General features: G+C 40.7%; 2 protein-coding genes across 4 annotated transcripts; one reads left to right on the forward strand and one right to left on the reverse strand.

The window, feature by feature from the left end:
- Window positions 1–3,277: 3,277 nt before the first annotated feature.
- Window positions 3,278–10,902, reverse strand: rtn4ip1 (reticulon 4 interacting protein 1). Of its 3 annotated transcripts, XM_086050006.1 has the most exons (10): window positions 10,695–10,901; window positions 10,404–10,592; window positions 9,758–9,909; window positions 7,839–7,907; window positions 7,623–7,747; window positions 7,482–7,530; window positions 7,252–7,388; window positions 6,012–6,195; window positions 3,591–3,683; window positions 3,278–3,466 (listed from the first exon to the last, which is right to left on the reverse strand). In XM_086050006.1, the coding sequence occupies exons 2-10, from the start codon at window positions 10,549–10,551 to the stop codon at window positions 3,350–3,352; spliced, it is 1,074 nt and encodes a 357-aa protein (XP_085906132.1). In that variant the 5' UTR covers window positions 10,552–10,592; window positions 10,695–10,901; the 3' UTR covers window positions 3,278–3,349. The 3 variants fall into 3 exon arrangements, with proteins under 3 accessions (XP_085906132.1, XP_085906131.1, XP_085906133.1); XM_086050005.1 differs by having other exon boundaries at window positions 10,404–10,902; XM_086050007.1 differs by lacking the exons at window positions 10,404–10,592; window positions 10,695–10,901 and adding an exon at window positions 10,286–10,392.
- A 35-nt stretch (window positions 10,903–10,937) lies between these two features.
- Window positions 10,938–19,455, forward strand: qrsl1 (glutaminyl-tRNA amidotransferase subunit QRSL1). The gene is made up of 11 exons (XM_086050004.1): window positions 10,938–11,070; window positions 11,338–11,497; window positions 11,574–11,672; window positions 11,753–11,849; window positions 13,188–13,349; window positions 13,427–13,602; window positions 15,021–15,133; window positions 15,459–15,651; window positions 15,840–15,957; window positions 17,467–17,672; window positions 18,424–19,455. The coding sequence occupies exons 1-11, from the start codon at window positions 11,047–11,049 to the stop codon at window positions 18,639–18,641; spliced, it is 1,566 nt and encodes a 521-aa protein (XP_085906130.1). The 5' UTR covers window positions 10,938–11,046; the 3' UTR covers window positions 18,642–19,455.
- The last annotated feature ends 309 nt before the right edge of the window (window positions 19,456–19,764 follow it).

Raw genomic sequence — 19,764 nt, forward strand, 5'->3', positions numbered from 1 at the left:
AAGTTCACCACTATATAATATGAGTCAAATAAAGTCCAATTAATCAACCTTTGAAGACAACTAACAGATATGTAGGGGAGAAGGAACAGGAAGTTGTTTTCATAGCAATACTCTATATTTGCATTCTCTGATAACTCATGCTTGGTAAAAATGATTTGATATTTAATTAATTGGCATTGGTAGCATTGACCTTTGTCATAATAAATTACTTTACAGTTCTATGGCTGTCATTACTATGTGATGTGGAGGCATCACAAACAACCCAAAAGCCATGAAAAGGCTGAACACATTTGGAGTGAAGTTAATCCCTAGATGCTCACTGAGCTGATGTCACAAAATATTTGCTGGCATCACACACAAAGTTTGCCTTTTGACACAATTTTGTAGAAAATATTAGTTGGACTCCAAATTATTTGACTTTTGGCACATTTGACATTGGAAGTTCCACTTTATCTACTATTGATGTATGTTCAAAAAAGGGATACAAGTGTTTACGGCTGTAGAAAAGAAATGCTGGTCTGGAGGATTGGTGGGATGTAATGATGCTGTGATTTGGACTGAGTGGAGTGTATTGAAATCTTGAAAGCAACATTGTCTGCAAAGGAGATGCTTGATTACTCTTCAGTGATGAGTCATATGTGCGTGTTTGCTCCACATACACCTTCAGGTCAGTCTGAATTCCTCTGGCTCACTGTTACATGACGTGGCACGTGGCTCAAGTTGAGCAACTAACCATGCATGTGGGGGACACTTATAAAATTTAATTGGATCGAAATGGGTCGCATCCATTCACAGTCACGTTCACACCTATGGACAATTTAGAGCAGGGGTCTTGCCCCCAAGGTAGACATGCTGCTACCTTTCTACAATTCTACAACTGTGCAAACATTTCAATCAAATTAGACTCCAATAAAGAAAGTCGGGCAAAGGGAACAAAGGCTGCAGGTGGTGCTGTTTATTGAGTGATGGGGGCACCATGATGAGAATTCCAAGCCTACACAGATGACAATCTTCAGCACAGAAGGCACAAGCGTCCATGTGGCGCAGAACATCTGAATTATACGTTGTTGCTGCTCTTCTCGCTGTGAAACATAATTTATTTTATTGCGAGGATGACATCATGATTAGTATCCGAGTATGTGTAATTTGTAAACGAATTATCATGATGAGGGCAATGAAACGTTGCTAATTATCTGGTTTGTGAAGATAATTGTTGTTTGCATTAAGTAAGAGTCAAATTTAAATGCACTGTACTCACTTGGCTCATAAACCTGCACCAGTGAATCTTGAATGTGGGCCACTTTAAAAGCTTTGGCCAATGGAAGCACAGAGTTTGATGACCGTGGGGCGGGCCGTCATTTTAAAATAAACAAATAAATGATATACACTCTTAGGCTACAATATTATGCAAGGTATGGTAGCTCATGTGCAATGTTAGAAATTGCTCTTGGCGTAGTGCATACAATTAAAAAAATAAACATTGTGAAATCAAAATTGTCTGCCACTCTCAGCTAAAACTGAGAATATTGTTCGTTTTTATTTACTTCATTCCAGAATTACATTCACACCAGAATCTTAACAGCTACATTTTGGAGACAAATATTTATGCCACTAATAATATAGCACTATCAGCAAACGACTGATGTGATACCAAGTATATAAGGTGACTTTCCTGAGGCAGTGTCTCCACCTTCAGGCACTGTACCAGCAGCTTTTAAGACGACCGTTATTCAACATCGGCTTAAGCGGCCAAACCTCGATCGATCCAGAGAACCTCAGTAATTATAGGCCGGTTTCAAATCCCCCGTTTATTGCGAAAATTCTTGAAATAGTCATAGCGCAACATCTTAATGCAATGCACTTAAATAAACATTGTGGCAAAAGACAGCCGTGATAAAGTTAGTATTAATTAACCCATTAAAGCCCGAAGCCCCTCGTGAGACATCTCTCTAAAACCTACGGTCGTCTTTCACCCTTGAAAACCTGACATTTTCGCCACCTACAAAATAATTAATATCTCAGCCCCTGTAGCAGATATAAACATCCATCCATTATCTATACCGCTTATCGTCACAAGGGTGACGGGGAGTGCTGGAGCCCTTCCCAGCTGTCTTCGGGCAGGGGGCGGGGGACACCCTGAATTGGTTGCCAGCCAATCGCAGGGCACACAGACACAAACATCCGCACTCACAATCACACCAGGGCCAATTTAGAGTGTCCAATTAACCTACCAAGCATGTTTTTGGAGTGTGGGAGGAAACCGGAGTTCCCGGAGGAAACCCACGCAGGCACGGGGAGAACATGCAAACTCCACACAGGGAGGCCGGGGCCGGGATCGAACCCATGACCTCTGAACTGTGAGGCGGACGTGCTTACCAGTCGACTGCCGTACCGCCAGATATAAACATGATTCCCCCAAAATGTAAGACTTTAGACATGTGGCTTTCACAGGCCCGAGTTAATTAATTGCAAGTGAAGCACTATTTTTAATGAATAAAAATCAAGTGGTAATTACCATGCTGTATTCACTTACAAAGACGTTTAAATCGTCATAGTCTACGAACATATATCTAAAACATACATCAAGTGTGGATGGTTACACAGCTTTAAAGTCCGCGAGCGTGTCATCCATATCACTGCCGTGACTTATATCAGAGCTGCCGCGATTGTTTTAAGATGCCTTGCACTTTGACAAGCACGTTTTTTCAATCCAGACTGGAGGGAAAATTTGTGAATCTGACGACCAGCAGAGCTTTTGAACAAGGTGCCAACCAAGTTGGCCAGTTACAATATGCCAGAGCAAAATGCCTGATTAGAAGGACAAAAAAGGACACTAGGTCATTTAGAGAAGTCCCAGTTCATTTCTGATTTTGCCACAAGCAGGCATGTTAATGTTTTTTTTTTTCCAATTTGAAATAGTTCCTGTTGGATTAGAACATCTGCCTCACAGTTCTGAGGTTCAAGGTTCAAATCTCAGCTCCACCCATCCTGTAAGGCGTTTGCATGCTCTCCCCATGCTTGTGTGGGTTTTCTAACTCCCTAATTACCAAAACGACTAAAGTACCTGGGCTCTTGGCCAGTGTTGACTGGGATGGGCTCCAGTTTACCCTTAAACTAAATTAGCACAAGCGTAAGGAACAATGCGTGGTGTTGGTTACAATTCCAGCTCATTCCCTGTGAAGCGGCTACAATACTACAGCCATGATGATGATAGCTGTCAAAGATTTTTGGGGGGGTGAATAAATAGACCAATTTCTGATAAAATGAATAATCCAGATTTAAAATGAACATTTATATTGGGATGAGAACAATAAAACATTTTCCAGCATTTAGCAGGTATAAATAGTCTTTACACTCCATTGTTGACCTTGACCACAGTCTTTCCTCGGGCATGACCCTTCTCCACCTTCGCAAAGGCCTGAGGAACTTGTTCAAAGCTGAAGGTCTCTTCTACAACCGCATGGATCTGCAAATGAAGCCAGCACAGGAAAAGTGAGTTGTGGATCCATAAAACATCTCCCACAGTTGTTTGGAATCTCAAATCAAGCGTGCTTGTTTGCGTGCCACAGTACAAAAGTATGTTAGCATACCTGCCCTGCATCTACCATCTCTCTTATTTCATCCAGTGCTGGACCGCTCGGTGCAAAGAATCCCCATCGGTAGTGGACCCCCTTAACAAGGTGCTGCAAGAGAAAAGAGAAAGGACATGAAAGGCAAATATAATTCTAGAGGTCTGTTCAAGTGTCTAAACAGCGGCCTCAGTAGGTTACAGTCAAAAAGACGGAAGATGACTGGTGTTTGTTAGATATGTTGGGAAACTGACAACTGCCTCTCTGCTGTGCGCCAAAAGGGATCTCCAAGCACCGAGTGTGAGACCATCAGGTGTGCAGTGGGAAATGATCCAATTTCACATCATTGGGTGAACTTTGCCACACCTAGCGAGAAAATCTGTAAGTACTTGACGCCCCACCTCAAAGGGTTTAGTTGCCTACAACTGCCACAAGATGGTGGCAAAGTACTACTTGTGTCAAAATGAAAATTCTCAGCTGACTTCAACATGGTGCCTTGGCACCAAGATGCGACATGATGGCGCCAAAGTAATACGTTTAGTGCTTTGGACAAACAATATGAATTAAATTCAAAACACTTTAATCATCCCTGAACAATCTAAAAGGCACAAGTGTAGAGCAAGAGAAACATAGACCAAACACTGAGGGAGGAAAAAAATATATATGACGAATTCCAAGTCATAAAAGTAAATGTTTAATTAATTAGTTCCTGGCTGTCACCAGTGCAATAATGAGAGTATCCAGCTGCACTCACACTAAGGAAGAGTTCCTGACAGCACCACAACAAGTCACTTGAGCTTGAGTTGGATGCACTGTAGCAGGTTTCTGTTGTTTTCCATGTCAATATTAAATGACATAACACAACACAGGCCTCCAGACAGGCATATCAACTTTTGATAACAGGGTGCGGTCACCTCCTACTCACGACAAAAGGAATGAATTGATGTGTGTGTGTGTGGGGGGGGGGGGGGGGTGGGGAGGTTTGTGTGTGTGTGTGTCATGTAACATGTCCCCTTCGGGTTCACTGGAAACTTTTGTTCCACACAAACCAAAGCAAGCAGGGGTGCAGCTCCACACAAATGTGGGTGCTTTTGGAACAAAGCAACATCCAACTGCACCTAGTCTCTGAACGACTACTTCAAGAATCCGATTTTTTTATGTAACTGATGAAAAATATGGATTTAACTACTACACTCAATACTAGGTATATTCAATTCACTGGTTTATTTCAAGCCAAAGTTTCATGAAAGTGGCACAGTTGGAATTAAGATCTAAAATCTAGTTATAAGGTGTAAAATACCTTCTCAACATCTATGTAACAGCTTATCACATCTCATGTGAGGATGTAAAATAATATGACGTTGAAAAAAAAAAAAAAAACATTCAGAGAGAATTTTTTCTACGCTTTATGAACAGTAGCGTTTCGCACGACAGAATTTGAGCATGCCTTCTTGTGACACGTGATGATGAATTCTCACGCCGCTGCGCTCCCTCTTGCGGTACATAAACGAATCACTGCCCAAGTACAGTTTCATTGTTTTTAACTTTTGAGAATACATTATTTTTCAAAAAAATAACTTTTAATTAGGTAAAATGGTAAAGAATATCTTAGTGCAATACATTTAAACTCTCTAATTTATTTTTGCAGTTTATTAAATGTTGAAAGTATGCATAATGTTACTGTGCCTAACAATAATATTAATAACCTTCCACTGCAAGGAAACCAATGTGAATTGATGGCGGTAAGATGTTGTGAAGTTTGCTGCTGCCATCTAGCAGTAGGTAGCGGTCTGAAGCACACTTGTACTGTATCACACATTTTGCTTGTATCTCAAGACAAAAAAAAAAAAAAAACCAACAACTAAAGCAGCTCGTATCTTGAAAAACTTGTAAGTCATGAAATTCTCTCATCTCAAGGAACCACTGTCTTTGGATCGGGGGTCACTAACATGGTGCCAGGTAGCACCCCAGTGATGGGACATTGTGACTTCCTAGAATGTAGAAGTGATGAACTATAACTAATGCATTTTTTGCCCCATATCCAGCAGAGGGTGCTGTTGTGCCAAAATATTTGTCAGGTTCATTTGGTTAAAGCAGTTATACAGGATTATGGAAAACTGACTTTTCAATATTTGATTGTATACTAAAATTGTGTGTCTGGAGTATTTGACCACCGACCAAACGCGAAAGTGAATGTTTTTCAACCTAATTTTAAAAAATGTTTTGCGACACTGAATTTTGCTCATTAACATAATAGCCATCCCCCGGGTGAATTTTCCAACCCATGACATGACTGGGCCAAGATCCAGAGCCAAGCGATTCAGTTTGTAAATGTAGGTCAATACTTCTGACCGTTTGGTCTGAAATTCAAATATTGAGGTTTGCCTTAATTCTGAATCAAATTAGCAGTGAAATTAGTTTAGGGGACATTCTTTTCCCTACCTTGAGGGCCTTACTGGCCACAGTGGCAGCAGTCTGCATCATTCCATCAGCAATGCCCATGGTGTCAGTGTTTTGGAGGAAGGGCGTAACCAGGGTAACGTACTTGGCGCCGCTCCACGGTTTGAGCAGATTCAGCGCCCAGCGTTCTGTGCTGCCTCCGATGTTATCCAGGATCAAGTCAAACCTTAATGAGGAGCAGGAGGAGGGCATTATCGTTACTTTTTAGTTTTGTTTTTAAAAATCAGTTAGTTATAATTTGTTTTTATAACTGGGCTGTACTGTTTTTTTTTTTTTTTAATTCTTTATTTTAGTTCAGTTTCTTTTAGTTTATTAGTTTTAGTATTTTTAAATACATGGAGTATTTGTTGAGTGCAATGTCAAAAAAATAAAAGGTCACTCAGTATTTATTGTGTAAGCATGTGAAGCAAACTTATCAAATAACTCTTTCCCCTTCTTTCTTCTGCATTTATGTACAGCACCAGATGAAAACAGCCTGCATAAATTCGAGGCAACTGCCCAACCCATGGCTGACTCCCAACTGGCTTGGGGTAAGTTTTGGAGCTCAACCACCTTAAACGTTAATATGTCAAGATAATGTATCAAGTTAATGTTTCAAGACAAATTCATCACAGAACTTGTTTTAAATAATGTCAATTTCATTTGCTTTTTCTAGAAGCAAAAGGTATTTAAAAAATAATTCCGATTTTTGTGAAAAAAAAATGGGAGATTTTATTTTAAAGCGGAAGTCAACCCAAACATATTTTTTTCAAGAATATGTTCCCAGCAGACCCACTAGTTGAAACACATTCTGATTAATTTTACGTTTGTGGAATCTAAGTTAAGCAGCAAAAGGCACTTGTTTTTAGCCATCTCCGGGGGCGGCCATAATGTCTTCTGTCGACGTAAAATGACATCACAAGTGCTCACAACGACCAATCACGGCTCAGATTCAGAAAACAGGCGCGCCGTGATTGGTTGTGAGTAGTTGTGATGTCATTTTCAGTCGACAGAAGACAAAATGGCCGCCCCCTGAGATGGCTAAAAACGAGTGCCTTTTGCTGCTTAACTTATATTCCACAAACGTAAAATTAATCAGAATGCCGTGTTTCAACTAGTGGGCCAGCTGGGAACATATTCTTGAAAAAAATATGTTTGACTTCCCCTTTAAAGCCATATTTCACAGTTCTATCCAGGGCCCCCCATGTACGACACAGAATGAAAGATGCGTGCTTGTTCTCACTTGTCCAGGGCAGCGAGCGGCAGCTCAACAGGCCCGGCCGTGTAGTCTACCACATGGTCCGCTCCGAGCCCCCTGACAAAACGCTCCGCATTCTGCGAGCATGTTACAGTCACATGGGCTCCCCACGCTTTCAGCATCTTTAACAATAACAACAACATCAAGAATGATTTGAAATTAGATTAAGCTACATGAGGGCTGGGGTGAGACTTGGTAGCAATCTTACACGATACCTGGATGGCAAATGTTCCCACTCCCCCAGACCCTCCAAGGATTAAAACACTGTGACCAAGAAGAAGACAGAGAGAGAATGTGAGACCGTGTATGTGCATGTTTGCGTGTGTGTGTGTGTGTGCGTGTGTGTGTTGCCTAACCGCTTCTTGGCACAGTTGTCTTTGGTGAGCCCGCCGGTGTTCACGAGCGCCGACCAGGACGTGGTCGCCACGTAAGGGATGGCTGCAGCCTCCGTGTGGCTCAGTGACTTGGGTTTGAGGGACACCTGTGTGCGACAGTGCAAACGAGTACAACCGCACACACGTCAGCCTTCACAAGTGACTACCGCTTTTGCGCCATTATGACGTGATGCTTACCTCATTGGCACTCAGCACAACAAACTCAGCCAAGCTACCCCGCTTCCATGGTGGGATGGCAGCCCACACCTGATGAGGACACACAACCTAATGTTTTATATCTGACTTAATAGGGAAATGGAGTGCATTTTCGGGGTGTCTTTTGTCCAATTATCCTATTTTTTGCTCTATTTATGATGTTGTCCTGCTGCATGATCCAAGAGTGCTTGAGAATGAGGGCACAAACTAATGGCCGGACATCCCACCTCAGTATCTTCTGGTAAACAGCAGAATAATTTTTTGCGACTATCACAGCAAGTTATTCTGGTCCTGAGGTAGCAAAGCAGCTCCAGACCATCACACTGCCATCATCAGGATGCTTTTTGGCAAATCTGAGAGACAGAGCTTTATGTTCTTTTGTGACAGCAGTGGTTTTCGCCTGGGAACCCTTTTGGCTAGTGTCTTTCTTATAGCGGATCCGTGAACTCTGACCTTAACTGAGGCCAGCGAGGCCTGCAGTTCTTTGGATGTTTTTCTAGGTACTTTCGTGACCTCCTGGATGAGTCGGTGTCGCACTCTTGGAGTAATCTCCGTTAATCGACCATTCCTGGGAAGGTTTGCCACTGTTCACAGTTTTATTCTTTTGTGGATAATGGCTCTGACAGTGGTTCGCTGGAGCCCCAGAGCCTTGGAAATGACTTTGTAACCTTTTCCAGTCGTGTGGATTTCAATGACTTTTTTTCAATTTTTTTCTAGAATTTTTTGGGATCATGGCATGATGCAATTGTTCTTGAGATTTTGTAGCCTACTTCATTTTGTCTGACAGATTCTATTTATAGTACCGGTATGCGATTTCTTGATTCAACAAAGGTGGTGGCTATCGAGTTTGGGTGTTGCCTGTGAAATTGAACTCAGCTTTCCCAAAACTGTGTGTGTGTGTGTGTATGTGGTGAGTCACAGTTGCTTTGTGATGCAACAATGGGGGACAAATTACTTTTTCACATAGGGTCAGATAGGTTTGTATTTTGTCGCCCCACTTGGTAATTAAAATCATCATTTAGAAACTGCATTTAATTGGGTTGTTTCAGTGTGATATTAAAATTGGTTTTCAGTGTGATATTAAAATTGGTTTGATGAAATTAAACCTTTAAAGATGTAAAAACACAGAAATCAGGAAGGGGGCAAATACCTTTTCAAAGCATTGTATGCAGTTTGTCGTGTGCATGCAATAGCCTGTGAAAGGCAAAAGGACGCCCAAATGAGCAGATTCTAATTTGGCGTCGTGACGTAGAATCATGATTCATTATTCAAGTATGCGCCCACTTTGTGGTTGCGAATAAAGGTCATTGTATTTTAATAACCCTTGTAGTAATGTGTTGATGACAATACATCAAAGTAATGTAGAGTATAAAAAAAAGTTTGAATGACCATGTTTATACTGTATGTGTGACACTGAAAAATAAAGTGTGGACAGCGACCAGCCACAAATGAATGACTTATGACAATACCGTGTAATCACTGTAATGATACCCACTAGAGCCCAAATAATAAGGGATTTTTGGGGCTGATGCCGACACTGATTGGGGGGGCTACACAAAAACATGATGATATCTGATATATTGGCCAAAGAAGCAGAGCATTACTCAATTAAAAGAGGAAACTTTAATAATTAATAACACTGTCAAGTTAAGGACTGCAAACTGTACAGCAGTCTTATGTTTGACCATGGTGGACATTGGGAATTTTGTTGCACAAATGTTTGTTTATCACACACAAATAATTGACAAAACTTTAAAACTATGTACTATAGTCTTATATTAGATAATGGTGGATATGGGGATTAACAGTTTATGTAACCAAAATATTAGCTATATAGTTTACACAGTATGTACAGTATGCAGTGTGTACGGCTAATAAATACGTGTAACAATATTTTTTACCTCATCCCTTTCTTGGAAGTACTTCACATCCAGGCCACACTCCATGATGACTCCAGACACGTCCCTCCCCAGGGTGAGCGGGAACTCACTGCCCGCCTGATTAATGTTCAAAGGGTCTCTCTTCATGGACATGGTTGCAGCACCATAGCCACCTGGCAGAATGCAAGCCATCATTATTGCACACAATATTACAGTTTATTATTTATTAAACATCTCAAGATGACTTCTGTGCCATGAAGGAACTACTTTATATGGTTTGATTCCCTTCAGAACATATTGTACAGGCAGAAGAAAAACAAAGGCAGGCATGTGTGGAGCTCTACCACTGTTGTAATAAGGAAATAGTTATACAGCATGTGGGTTCATTTGTGTAAATTTGATTACAGAGGTGGCAAAAGTACATACACTCTGGATTTAGGTAGAAGTACTGATACTGATGTAAAGTGGTAAAAGTTGAAGTACTGACTCAACTCCTTTACTTAAGTGAAAGACACAAAAATTAATAACAATCAAGTAAAGTACAAATACCTCAAATGTCTACTTATTCACAGTACAGGTAACCAAGTATTTACTTTTCACCGCAGTCTCACTGTTTGAATCTCTTGCATCTCGTTTGAATATTCAAGACCACAAACGTGTCACTTGCCTCTCATGCTGACGTCAATCGGGTTCAGTCCTGCTGCAAACACCTTGACAATGACCTCATTGGGGTAGGTGATGACGGGGAAGCTGGCATTTTTGGTGAACCGTAGAACATCATTGCCTCCATATTTATCAATTACCCATGCGGGCATGATAGTTCTGAAGCTGCTGGAGGTCTTGAAAAATCTGGAAACTAATGTTCTTGAAATGTTACGGTGAAATAACCACCTACTGTCCACCACACGTCTTGTAACTGCCATCTCTGGATAGTTGAATTATTGCAAATTACACAAACCTTTCCACAGCTGTGGAAGCAGAGGCACGGTTATACTGCAAAGCCATCATTGATTTGACCTATTACAGTTTGTTAAAGCACTACTACCTTCTTACTGTAAACATTTTCTCTCTTTTAATAATCATATTGAAGAAATTCAAATTGTCCTTTCAAAACGACGTGCTTCTCTTGAAAATACACACTTCCTGAAATGAGTTACTGCTTCAACCAATCAGAGCCAAGCTTGCTCTAAGCACAGGCCAATGAAACAAGCCGTTGTTACAACAGCCAGACTTCTAAACAAACATGGCAGCCCCCTGATACCGCACACCGTTGTGAAGGTTGACTGCGAAATCCTGAAAGTATCGTAAATATGCTCAACCTAACTTTACGAGAGGTTAGTAAAGTACGACTTCATGTTTAAATGTTGCAATTATGTGTGTTAATTCTAACTTTATAGAACATTCCGTCTGACAACAAGGCTTGTGTGTATGTTGATTATCAAATTTTATCACGTTGCTTAAATGATTGTTGACCACATAACCAGTGAAATATATAGAGGCATGTTCTTCATTATTAGTTTGTAACATTTCTTACATAATTTTGCGACGGAAGCACACGCAAGCATCATACAAATTTCGGATGTACTTTTTCAATTTTGCAGGTTTCCATTGCACTCAGAGAGGGAAAGATCTCTCCAACTGAGCTGTGTAGAAAGTGTTTGAACCGCATCAAGCAGAACCAGCATCTAAATGCTTACATCACGGTGACAGAGGAACTGGCCTTGAAGCAGGCTCATGAAGCTGAGACCAGACTACTACGAGGTGAAAGAGCATCTGCTCTGAATGTGTAACATAACTGTTCTGTGTAGTCACAACAATATTTTATGGGCTTCCGAAGGTACCCCCAAAGGTCCTCTGGATGGAATCCCATTTGCAGTCAAAGACAACTTCAGCACGAGTAGCATCAAGACCACATGTGCTTCAAGGATGCTTAAAGGTATGCGTTGGCATGCACATTATGTGTTCATTTAATATAATTAATAAGATGTGCTGATTATCTGATGCTCCTTGTTGCAGACTACACTCCACCATACAGTGCCACAGTAATACAGAAGCTGTTTGACCAAGGAGCTGTTCTCCTTGGGAAGACCAACATGGATGAATTTGCTATGGGGTAAAAGCATTGTTGGCATTGTTGTTTGATTCGTACCCATTTTCTCAAATAGTGGAATCCCTTCTGCCTCATCTGAGCAGTAGAGCTGGGTGATATGAGCTTTATGGCCTCTCCATTTATTCAGTTTTTATTACCAACATTACCCCCTTTGATTATTTAAAAAAAAAACAAAAAAAACAGATGACAAGGACACTGAAACATTTTTCCACCAAGCATTACCTTGAATTGACTTCCACAGAAATAATAGAGACAAATACAGTATTTATTTATTTCCAAATAACAAGGAAAAAATTACTTTCTTGAGGGAAATTGCCCATTTAGTCATGACGTATGTAATAAATTAACATCTTAGATAAAATGTGTAAAATCAAGCCACCCCTGCATCTAACCACCCCCATCACTGTGTTTGCACATATTGATTTAGTTTTTCCCAATCAAGAAGAACATTTGAGAGATCTGTAACTACATTCATCCTATAAACAATTAGCATTTCGGATACCTTTAATGTAATTTCACCTGGGACAAATTCTGTCCTTTTGGCATTCGTAAATATTCATAAATGATGAATATCTGCAACACAATTGAGGTGTCTACAATTTGATTTCATGTCCCATCAAGAACATGTCCCATTTCCGATTTGTTAAATTAAATGTTAACTAGACAAAATGAAATTGAAGATAACTGGAATATTATTAATTCACTCAAAAGTGGATATCTGCAACCGAATTGTAAATATAATGTTTACTTTGAATTATAGACATTGTTGCTCTGTGTCATTTCGAATAGTCACAATTCTGTTCCAACTATGTTGAATGAAAGCTATTCAAAATGTAATTACAACTAGTCAGAAAGACATTGTTGATATCTACAATGTTAATGGCAGGATATCATCTTTGTTGAAACCACTTCATCACTAGATAGACCCACCCACCTTTAAAAAATATATATATGCTCAGAAATTATTATAATAGATTTTATTGATATCATGCAAAATCAGTCATGTCCAATTGTGAATTCCATTCATCTGCAAACATTTCAATAGATGGCTGTTTGCTAACCTTAGCAATTTAAAATAGTTTATAATGGAGTTTGAATCATTTTGAGCGCAAAGGTGTTTAGTTTTACATTTTAGTGTAATTTTTATATTTTAAAAAAATATTTGTGAGGAGAGGAGATGCAAATACATATATTTTGGATATAATCATAGCAATAAAAGCCTCCTCTTCGTAATAAAAACTTGCTATTAGTTGATCAAAAATAAATATAACACTCAGCCACTGTTTAAGGAAATATGGTAAATCAGTCACAGCTGCAGTATTTTGCTTTTTTGTCTTGCAGTTCGGGCAGTACTGATGGTGTGTTTGGACCAGTGAGGAACCCGTGGAGCTACGCCACTCCCTACTGTGAGCGGACAGGAGCGATACCCGACTCTGACTGGGTGATCACTGGAGGAAGTTCAGGAGGAAGCGCAGCAGCTGTGGCTTCCCTGACCAGTTACCTGTGAGGCGTCACCTGTTCAAACTCAAAAGTGTAACAAAGAGAAAGGGAATGATACTATAATATTGTCTTCATGGCAGCGCTTTAGGGTCGGACACAGGTGGTTCCACCCGTAACCCAGGCGCGCTGTGTGGTCTTGTGGCTTTGAAGCCAACGTATGGACTTCTGTCGAGACATGGCCTCATACCGCTGGTCAACTCCTTTGATGTTCCCGGCATTTTGACGCGAAGTGCCAGTGATGCAGCTATTGTTTTAGGTAGGTTGTGCCTGGCTTGCTTGACGTCGGATATTTTCTAGTTGTAAAAGACCTGATATAGCTCATGAGTTGCTATAAACAGGGATGTACTGTTATTATTTTTTAATTACGGTAATCAAGGGCGGTCGACTGGTTAGCACGTCCGCCTCACAGTTCAGAGGTCGTGGGTTCCATCCCGGCCCCGGCTTCCCTGTGTGGAGTTTGCATGTTCTCCCCGTTCCTGCGTGGTTTTTCTCCGGGTATTCCGGTTTCCTCCCACATTCCAAAAAACATGCTTGGTAGGTTGATTGGACATTTTAAATTGCCCCTAGGTGTGATTGTGAGTGCAGATGTTTGTTTGTCTCTGTGTGCCCTGCGATTGGCTGGCAACCGATTCAGGGTGTCCCCCGCCTACTGCCCGAAGACAGCTGGGATAGGCTCCAGCACGCCCACGACCCTTGTGAGGACAAGCGGTATAGATAATGGATGGATGGATACTCAAGGGGCCATTCAGAGTGTGGCCCAATATATGTTGTATTGAGTGTGATTCTATGACTTGACTTTCAACTTGAACAAAGTCATGAACAAACTTGACTCAACTGAAATTTTGTGGCGATGCAGTTTTTTTTTCCACAGTAATTTAGCACTTACTTGAAGGCTATGACTTGAGACATGCTTGTGACCTTACTCCCACCTCTGGTGGGTACACGTTATACCTTTTGCCATCCAATGGAAGAGCATTTCATTTTTCTGACTAACACTCTATGCCACCGGCGTTGCTAGACGAACAAAGATGCATTTCCGCGTAATAAACATTTAAATAATAATTCAACAACAACAATAATAATGCATAATAATTCTGTGAGAATACTTCATGTTCCTTCTTTCACTTTTAACCTCACTATACAAGATAGAATTGATTTTCCCAAGAGTCACAGTGTATCGAACCGAAAAACCGTGACCACAAAATAGGAGATACTAACCGAACCGTGGATTTAATGAACCTTTCCACCCCTAATGTGTTCTGTCTTATGCAAGTGAGCGAGCTCTTATCCTGCCCAGTATTCTGCTGGGCCAGAGGCCAGTACAGATTTTGTTACCATGACTGACTTGGGAGCCTTTGCTTTGTGACTGGAGGCCTCACGGGCTGCCTCGCAAAAGTGTGTGCGCTGAAGCTAGGCACCTTTGAATAATTAGGTAGATACTAGAAGATTTACATTATTGCCTAATTTGACACGTAATGGGTGGGCACACAATTAAAAAGTCAATTTTTCAGAATAAAGTATGTCCCCTTTGTTACTAAATGTGGTTCATTGTCCTATAAAAGGCATCTCTAAATTAAATATAGGCAGGTTATTCATTTGTTGTATTGTAAACACGACAATTGTTGAAAGGTAACCGGAAAATCTTATCTGAGATCTTGTTGACACATCAACCAGGTATTCTCCAAGGGGTTGACACAAAAGACTCCACAACAGTTCCTGCACCCCCATCGTCAACAGAGCTGCCTGAAAACTTAGACGTCAAGAACCTCTGCATCGGCATTCCAAAGGTTTTATTTTATTCTTATAGTTTCATAGGATAGTCATTGAAAGCTCTGTTCATTACAAATATGAGCGTTTGTTATTATGGCAACCTGGGATCACCTGCTTTCAAATACATTGTTGGACCAGCCAGGATACCCCTAAAGATGGACTGGTATAAATGCCCATGCTAATGTGGGCGATGCATCCAAGAGTTTGTATATCATAATACAGAAAACGGATGGATATTGTACAAAGTGTCCAAAAAGTACGTTTTGATGGTATCTTATTAGACACCCATTTTAGCCACCTACGATAGCTAACCAAGCTGCGTGTGCCTCTCGTCGGATTCAGGAGTTCTACGCCCCTGGACTGTCCGAGGAGACTGCTGCACAGTGGAGTCGGGTCGCTGACATTTTTGAGAAGTCAGGCGCGCGTGTGGAGCAAGTGTCCCTCCCCCACAGCCAGTATTCCATTGCGTGTTACCACGTCCTGTGCTGTGCTGAGGTGGCGTCTAACATGGCACGTTTTGATGGCCTACAGTATGGTAAGAACCAACACGAGGCCCTTTCACAATACCGCATGCATTGGAGTACTTGCACAGGAAATCCATGTTTCGAGTTAGTAAGCCAAAGGGAAAGTCCCCTGTAGCCACACTCAGGGAGACATACAGTGTTGAAGTTTGAAGATGATGATAATGCTGTTTTTAATACATATTTATGCCCCATTGATCAGGCCATCGTAGCCAAGTGAACAGTTCCACAGAGGCCATGTATGCCACCACACGACATGAGGGTTTCAATGACGTTGTGAGAGGCAGGATATTATCTGGAAACTACTTCTTGCTCAAACAGTAAGGCAACTTTTTTTCCCCTCATGAGACAAATAGATATATTGGATGGGAGGGATGAATGAAAATTGTGTGAATTGATTGGAGACAGAGACAGGACATCCTGACATCCATCTGTGCTCCCTTTCTTTCATTCTTTTTTACTTTCTTTATTTTCTTTTCTTTTCTTGTCTTCTTTTTTTCATTCCCACAAAGCCAGCCATATGATTTTGGCTGACCTATCTTCATAATGTCCTTTTTTTTTTCTTGAAATGTCCACCATAATAATGAATTTTTAATAATACCTAACAGTCATCCTCTTCCGTCACCCGTAGTGCAAATCACAGGACTATTTAGCTCCGATCAACCAATCAGAGGGCGAAGAAATGCTGACATCAATTTTTGTGACTCTGAAATCTGACTGATGTAGTTTACTTTTAATTTCTTTGGCGGCTCTTTAGTTACCATTAATATTATGTCTCTTTAATGTGTCATCAGTTTTCCCCCAGCAGCCACAACTAGAGAGGTTGGATACATTTCTGTGGATCTTAAACATCTAAATGATATGTGCAAGTGCAGTCACAGAACATTGAGCTGCTTTGACATGTCTTATAGCCTTAACCTTTTACATGCTTATCTAGAATTTTCTTTCTAATCTGCTTGGACAACTCTCTCCTTCGCTTCCTGTGGTCCATGTTTCATGTGTTTACACACCATGTCACCAAATCTCACAGTGACTACATTTCGCCCTTTTGATTGGCTGGCTGACTGCTTACAAGTTTCAAGACGCCTGTGATGCTAACTGGAGCACACACCTTGGTTGAACTGTCTAGGGCTGTAGCCTGTAACCAACGAATCTTTATCAAATTGATTATTCCATCACATATTCGGTCGTAGTCACACGTTCATGCTCCCGTGATCTCGTCTCCAGGCAAAACCAGCTTCACTTTGCGGTAATTGCATAAAACTTTTTTTTATTTTTGTGCTTTTTTAATTCAAAGCAACCCCTAACCGTTGGGCATCTCCAAAGGAAATCCCCGCTGACTGAGCGACTGAGTCCGTCTGCGGCAAATGTCCGTGTGGTAAACATGGAAGTGCGCAAACATGGTTTTAAAATGATTAATTATGGTTTCGAGGCTGACTTAGCTGAGTAAGCCCTGGCCTGTTTCAATGTTACTTTGTTTTTTATTAATTTTTTGATTCAAAAGCAGTGCCTAATTTTCGGTCATTCTTTTTTTTTTTTTAATCCTTTATAGTGATTGTTTTTCTTTCATAAACAGAGGAGTACCAATTTTGTCTGTTGGTATTATATATACGCACCTTACTTACCACAGTAATTACCGGTAGTTGTGCTTGGAATAATGGAGAACACATACATAAATTACTAGTCAGTTGTGCTCCGCAAATTATGAGGGGGCCACTCAAAACCAAAAATGCCAGGGATCATTTATTTATTTTTGGGGGTGGATCCGTTGAACATGATATTTTCTCTTTCTCCTCCAGTGTTGTAACCTTTTCCTCCCATTTTGTCAGAAACTACGAGCACTACTTCGTGAAAGCACAGAGGGTTCGTCGGCTGATTGCAGACGATTTCAACCGCGTGTTCAGCTCGGGTGTTGACGTGCTGCTGACACCCACCACTCTCTCAGACGCTGCGCGTTATGCCGACTTCACACAAGAAGACAACCGAACACGCAGCACGCAGGAGGATATCTTCACCGTTCCCGCCAACATGGCAGGTACAGACATAGCAAAATGATAAAGGAAGGAAAACGCTGCATATTCAATCAAAAACGCAGCTAAATTATTAGGTGGGCCTCATAGCTCAAAGCCACAAAGGAGCGATACAAATTCCTTCACAGACTAAAATCAGCACTTGATTTCTATTAGTTGTCACAGCCACAACCACTAAGCATTCAGAAAGAAAGATACACTCCGCTTTCTCTCTCTCTCTTTGTGGCTCAGTACCATTTCCGCAGACTAGTGGTTGGGACCCATGCCCTAACAGACATTTTTTTTCGTTTTTCTTTTTCACTTATTGACAAAAACTTTCCACACAAGGCCAGGCAGCTTTGAACATTTGTTTTCCTTAACAAATAAAATCACCATTAAAAAAATGCAAAATTGCTCTTGCAAGTTGATGATCTTAAACACTAAAGTGCGGAAACTGTGTGTAAAAAAAAAAAAGAAAAAAAGAATCTGAGAAGAGGACAAATACTGGCATACCATGGCAAGGGATGTATTTCATTACTGTGTCGGAAGTAGTTTTAACTAATATTACAATAATTTCCAATGCTTATTTAGTTTTTGTGGGCTGCACCATACTGCTTCCTCAATGAAAGCAACTTTATTGATGTGGTTTCCTTATGTCATTCAGTCAGTTTCTTCCTGCTTGTTATCACTCTCCAAATTAACCTGTAACTACACTTAAGATCCTACTCATCACCTTTCCATGAACTGTCCTTCAGCTCTCGTTTTTCCTCACTCCAGGTCTCCCCGCTGTTTCTGTGCCAGCTACCTTATCCAGAAGGGGCCTTCCCATTGGCTTACAGCTCATAGGCCCCGCCTTCAGAGACAAGAAGCTGCTTAGTGTTGCCCAGTGGATCGAACAAAGGGTTGGGTTTCCGTCCATCAGTGACTTTGAGGAATCCAACATGAGGCCGACTAGTTCCAGTTACAATATTAGCTTTGCAGGGGGGCAGAGATGAATGGATATCGTACTTGAAGATTGAACGTTGATGAAAAAGACTTTAAAGCCATTCGTTCATTTCCTGAAGAGAAACAGCCAGCCACAGAAACCGGCTTTTTAACTCTTAAAGTCCTTTGTGTTGGACAAATCGGAAGTGAATCAAACAAATGAATCATATTCAACTTTATGGAATGGTGGTCACAGAGGGACAAGCTTTAATAACTGTCACGCACCCACATAAACGACCTCACTATTTTTGTCATTCCTGTCATCATCAAGGGATAAAGTACCAAATGAAAGCCATCAAAGCACAGGCTGGTAGATAAAATAGTGAAGTACAACCCAAAACTTTGTACATGGAAAATATACTGTAACTATTGAAATCATGTATGAGGGAGAAAAACGTTTTGGAGAATCATGTATTAGGTTTTTTGTTTGTTTGTTTTTTTTATTTTAGCTGATATATGGTGAGAATTAGCGGATTGGATAAAGTTTTGGGGAACCATGTATTTGTTTTGTTTTTTTTCCTTTGCTGATATATGGTGAGGATAAGACGATTGGATAATGGATGATGACTCTAATCCAGCAATCAGCACATTGCAAAAAGGAATAGAGTTCAGTCAAATGTTGGATTTGTTACTACATCTAGACCCATGGAAAAGAATGGAGATTTTAATTTTAATGTACAGTACACTTTCTTTGTCTGTCTTTTCAATTGCTCAGCCCTTTGATAGGAATTATGGATGTGCTCATGCTCATGCTGTATGCTGTATACTGTATGCTCATTACCATATACTCTCTATATGGTAGTAAATTAAAATCAATGGAAAATGGTTCAGAATTTTTAATTCACTACTGTACTAAATACATGTCATACAATTAAGATTATTGAAGCACCATTGCAAAGGATATTTATTCTTAAATTGCAAGACTACAATAGTTTGAATCGAACCATTAAAGCACTGTTATTTCTAGAAATTGACCGGGCATCCGTCCTTTTATGCCGCTTGTCCTCATTTGGGTTGCGATTTAGCTGGAGCTATGGACGGCTATGGACTGTTTAAGGTCTTCAGTTAAGATAAAATACATGTTTCAGGAGCAGGGATTCGAACCCTCTCGACTGTGAGGCAGGCATGGCAACC

The sequence above is a fragment of the Filicampus tigris genome, chromosome 13 (assembly GCF_054856515.1).
Source record: "Filicampus tigris isolate MCC_2025a chromosome 13, RoL_Ftig_1.0, whole genome shotgun sequence".
Lineage (NCBI taxonomy): Eukaryota > Metazoa > Chordata > Actinopteri > Syngnathiformes > Syngnathidae > Filicampus > Filicampus tigris.

Excerpts from the sequence above, each read along its gene's own strand:
- qrsl1 (XM_086050004.1), top strand. The coding sequence starts at position 11,047 with ATGCTCAACCTAACTTTACGAGAG. Across the intron at positions 11,850-13,187 it reads ATGGATGAATTTGCTATGGG|TTCGGGCAGTACTGATGGTG; the intron begins GTAAAAGCATTG and ends TTTGTCTTGCAG. Across the intron at positions 13,350-13,426 it reads GCTTCCCTGACCAGTTACCT|CGCTTTAGGGTCGGACACAG; the intron begins GTGAGGCGTCAC and ends TCTTCATGGCAG.
- rtn4ip1 (XM_086050005.1), bottom strand. The coding sequence starts at position 10,659 with ATGGCAGTTACAAGACGTGTGGTGGACAGTAGGTGGTTATTTCACCGT. Across the intron at positions 7,389-7,481 it reads TGGGAACATTTGCCATCCAG|ATGCTGAAAGCGTGGGGAGC; the intron begins GTATCGTGTAAG and ends TTATTGTTAAAG. Across the intron at positions 3,684-6,011 it reads TGGCCAGTAAGGCCCTCAAG|CACCTTGTTAAGGGGGTCCA; the intron begins GTAGGGAAAAGA and ends TTTCTCTTGCAG.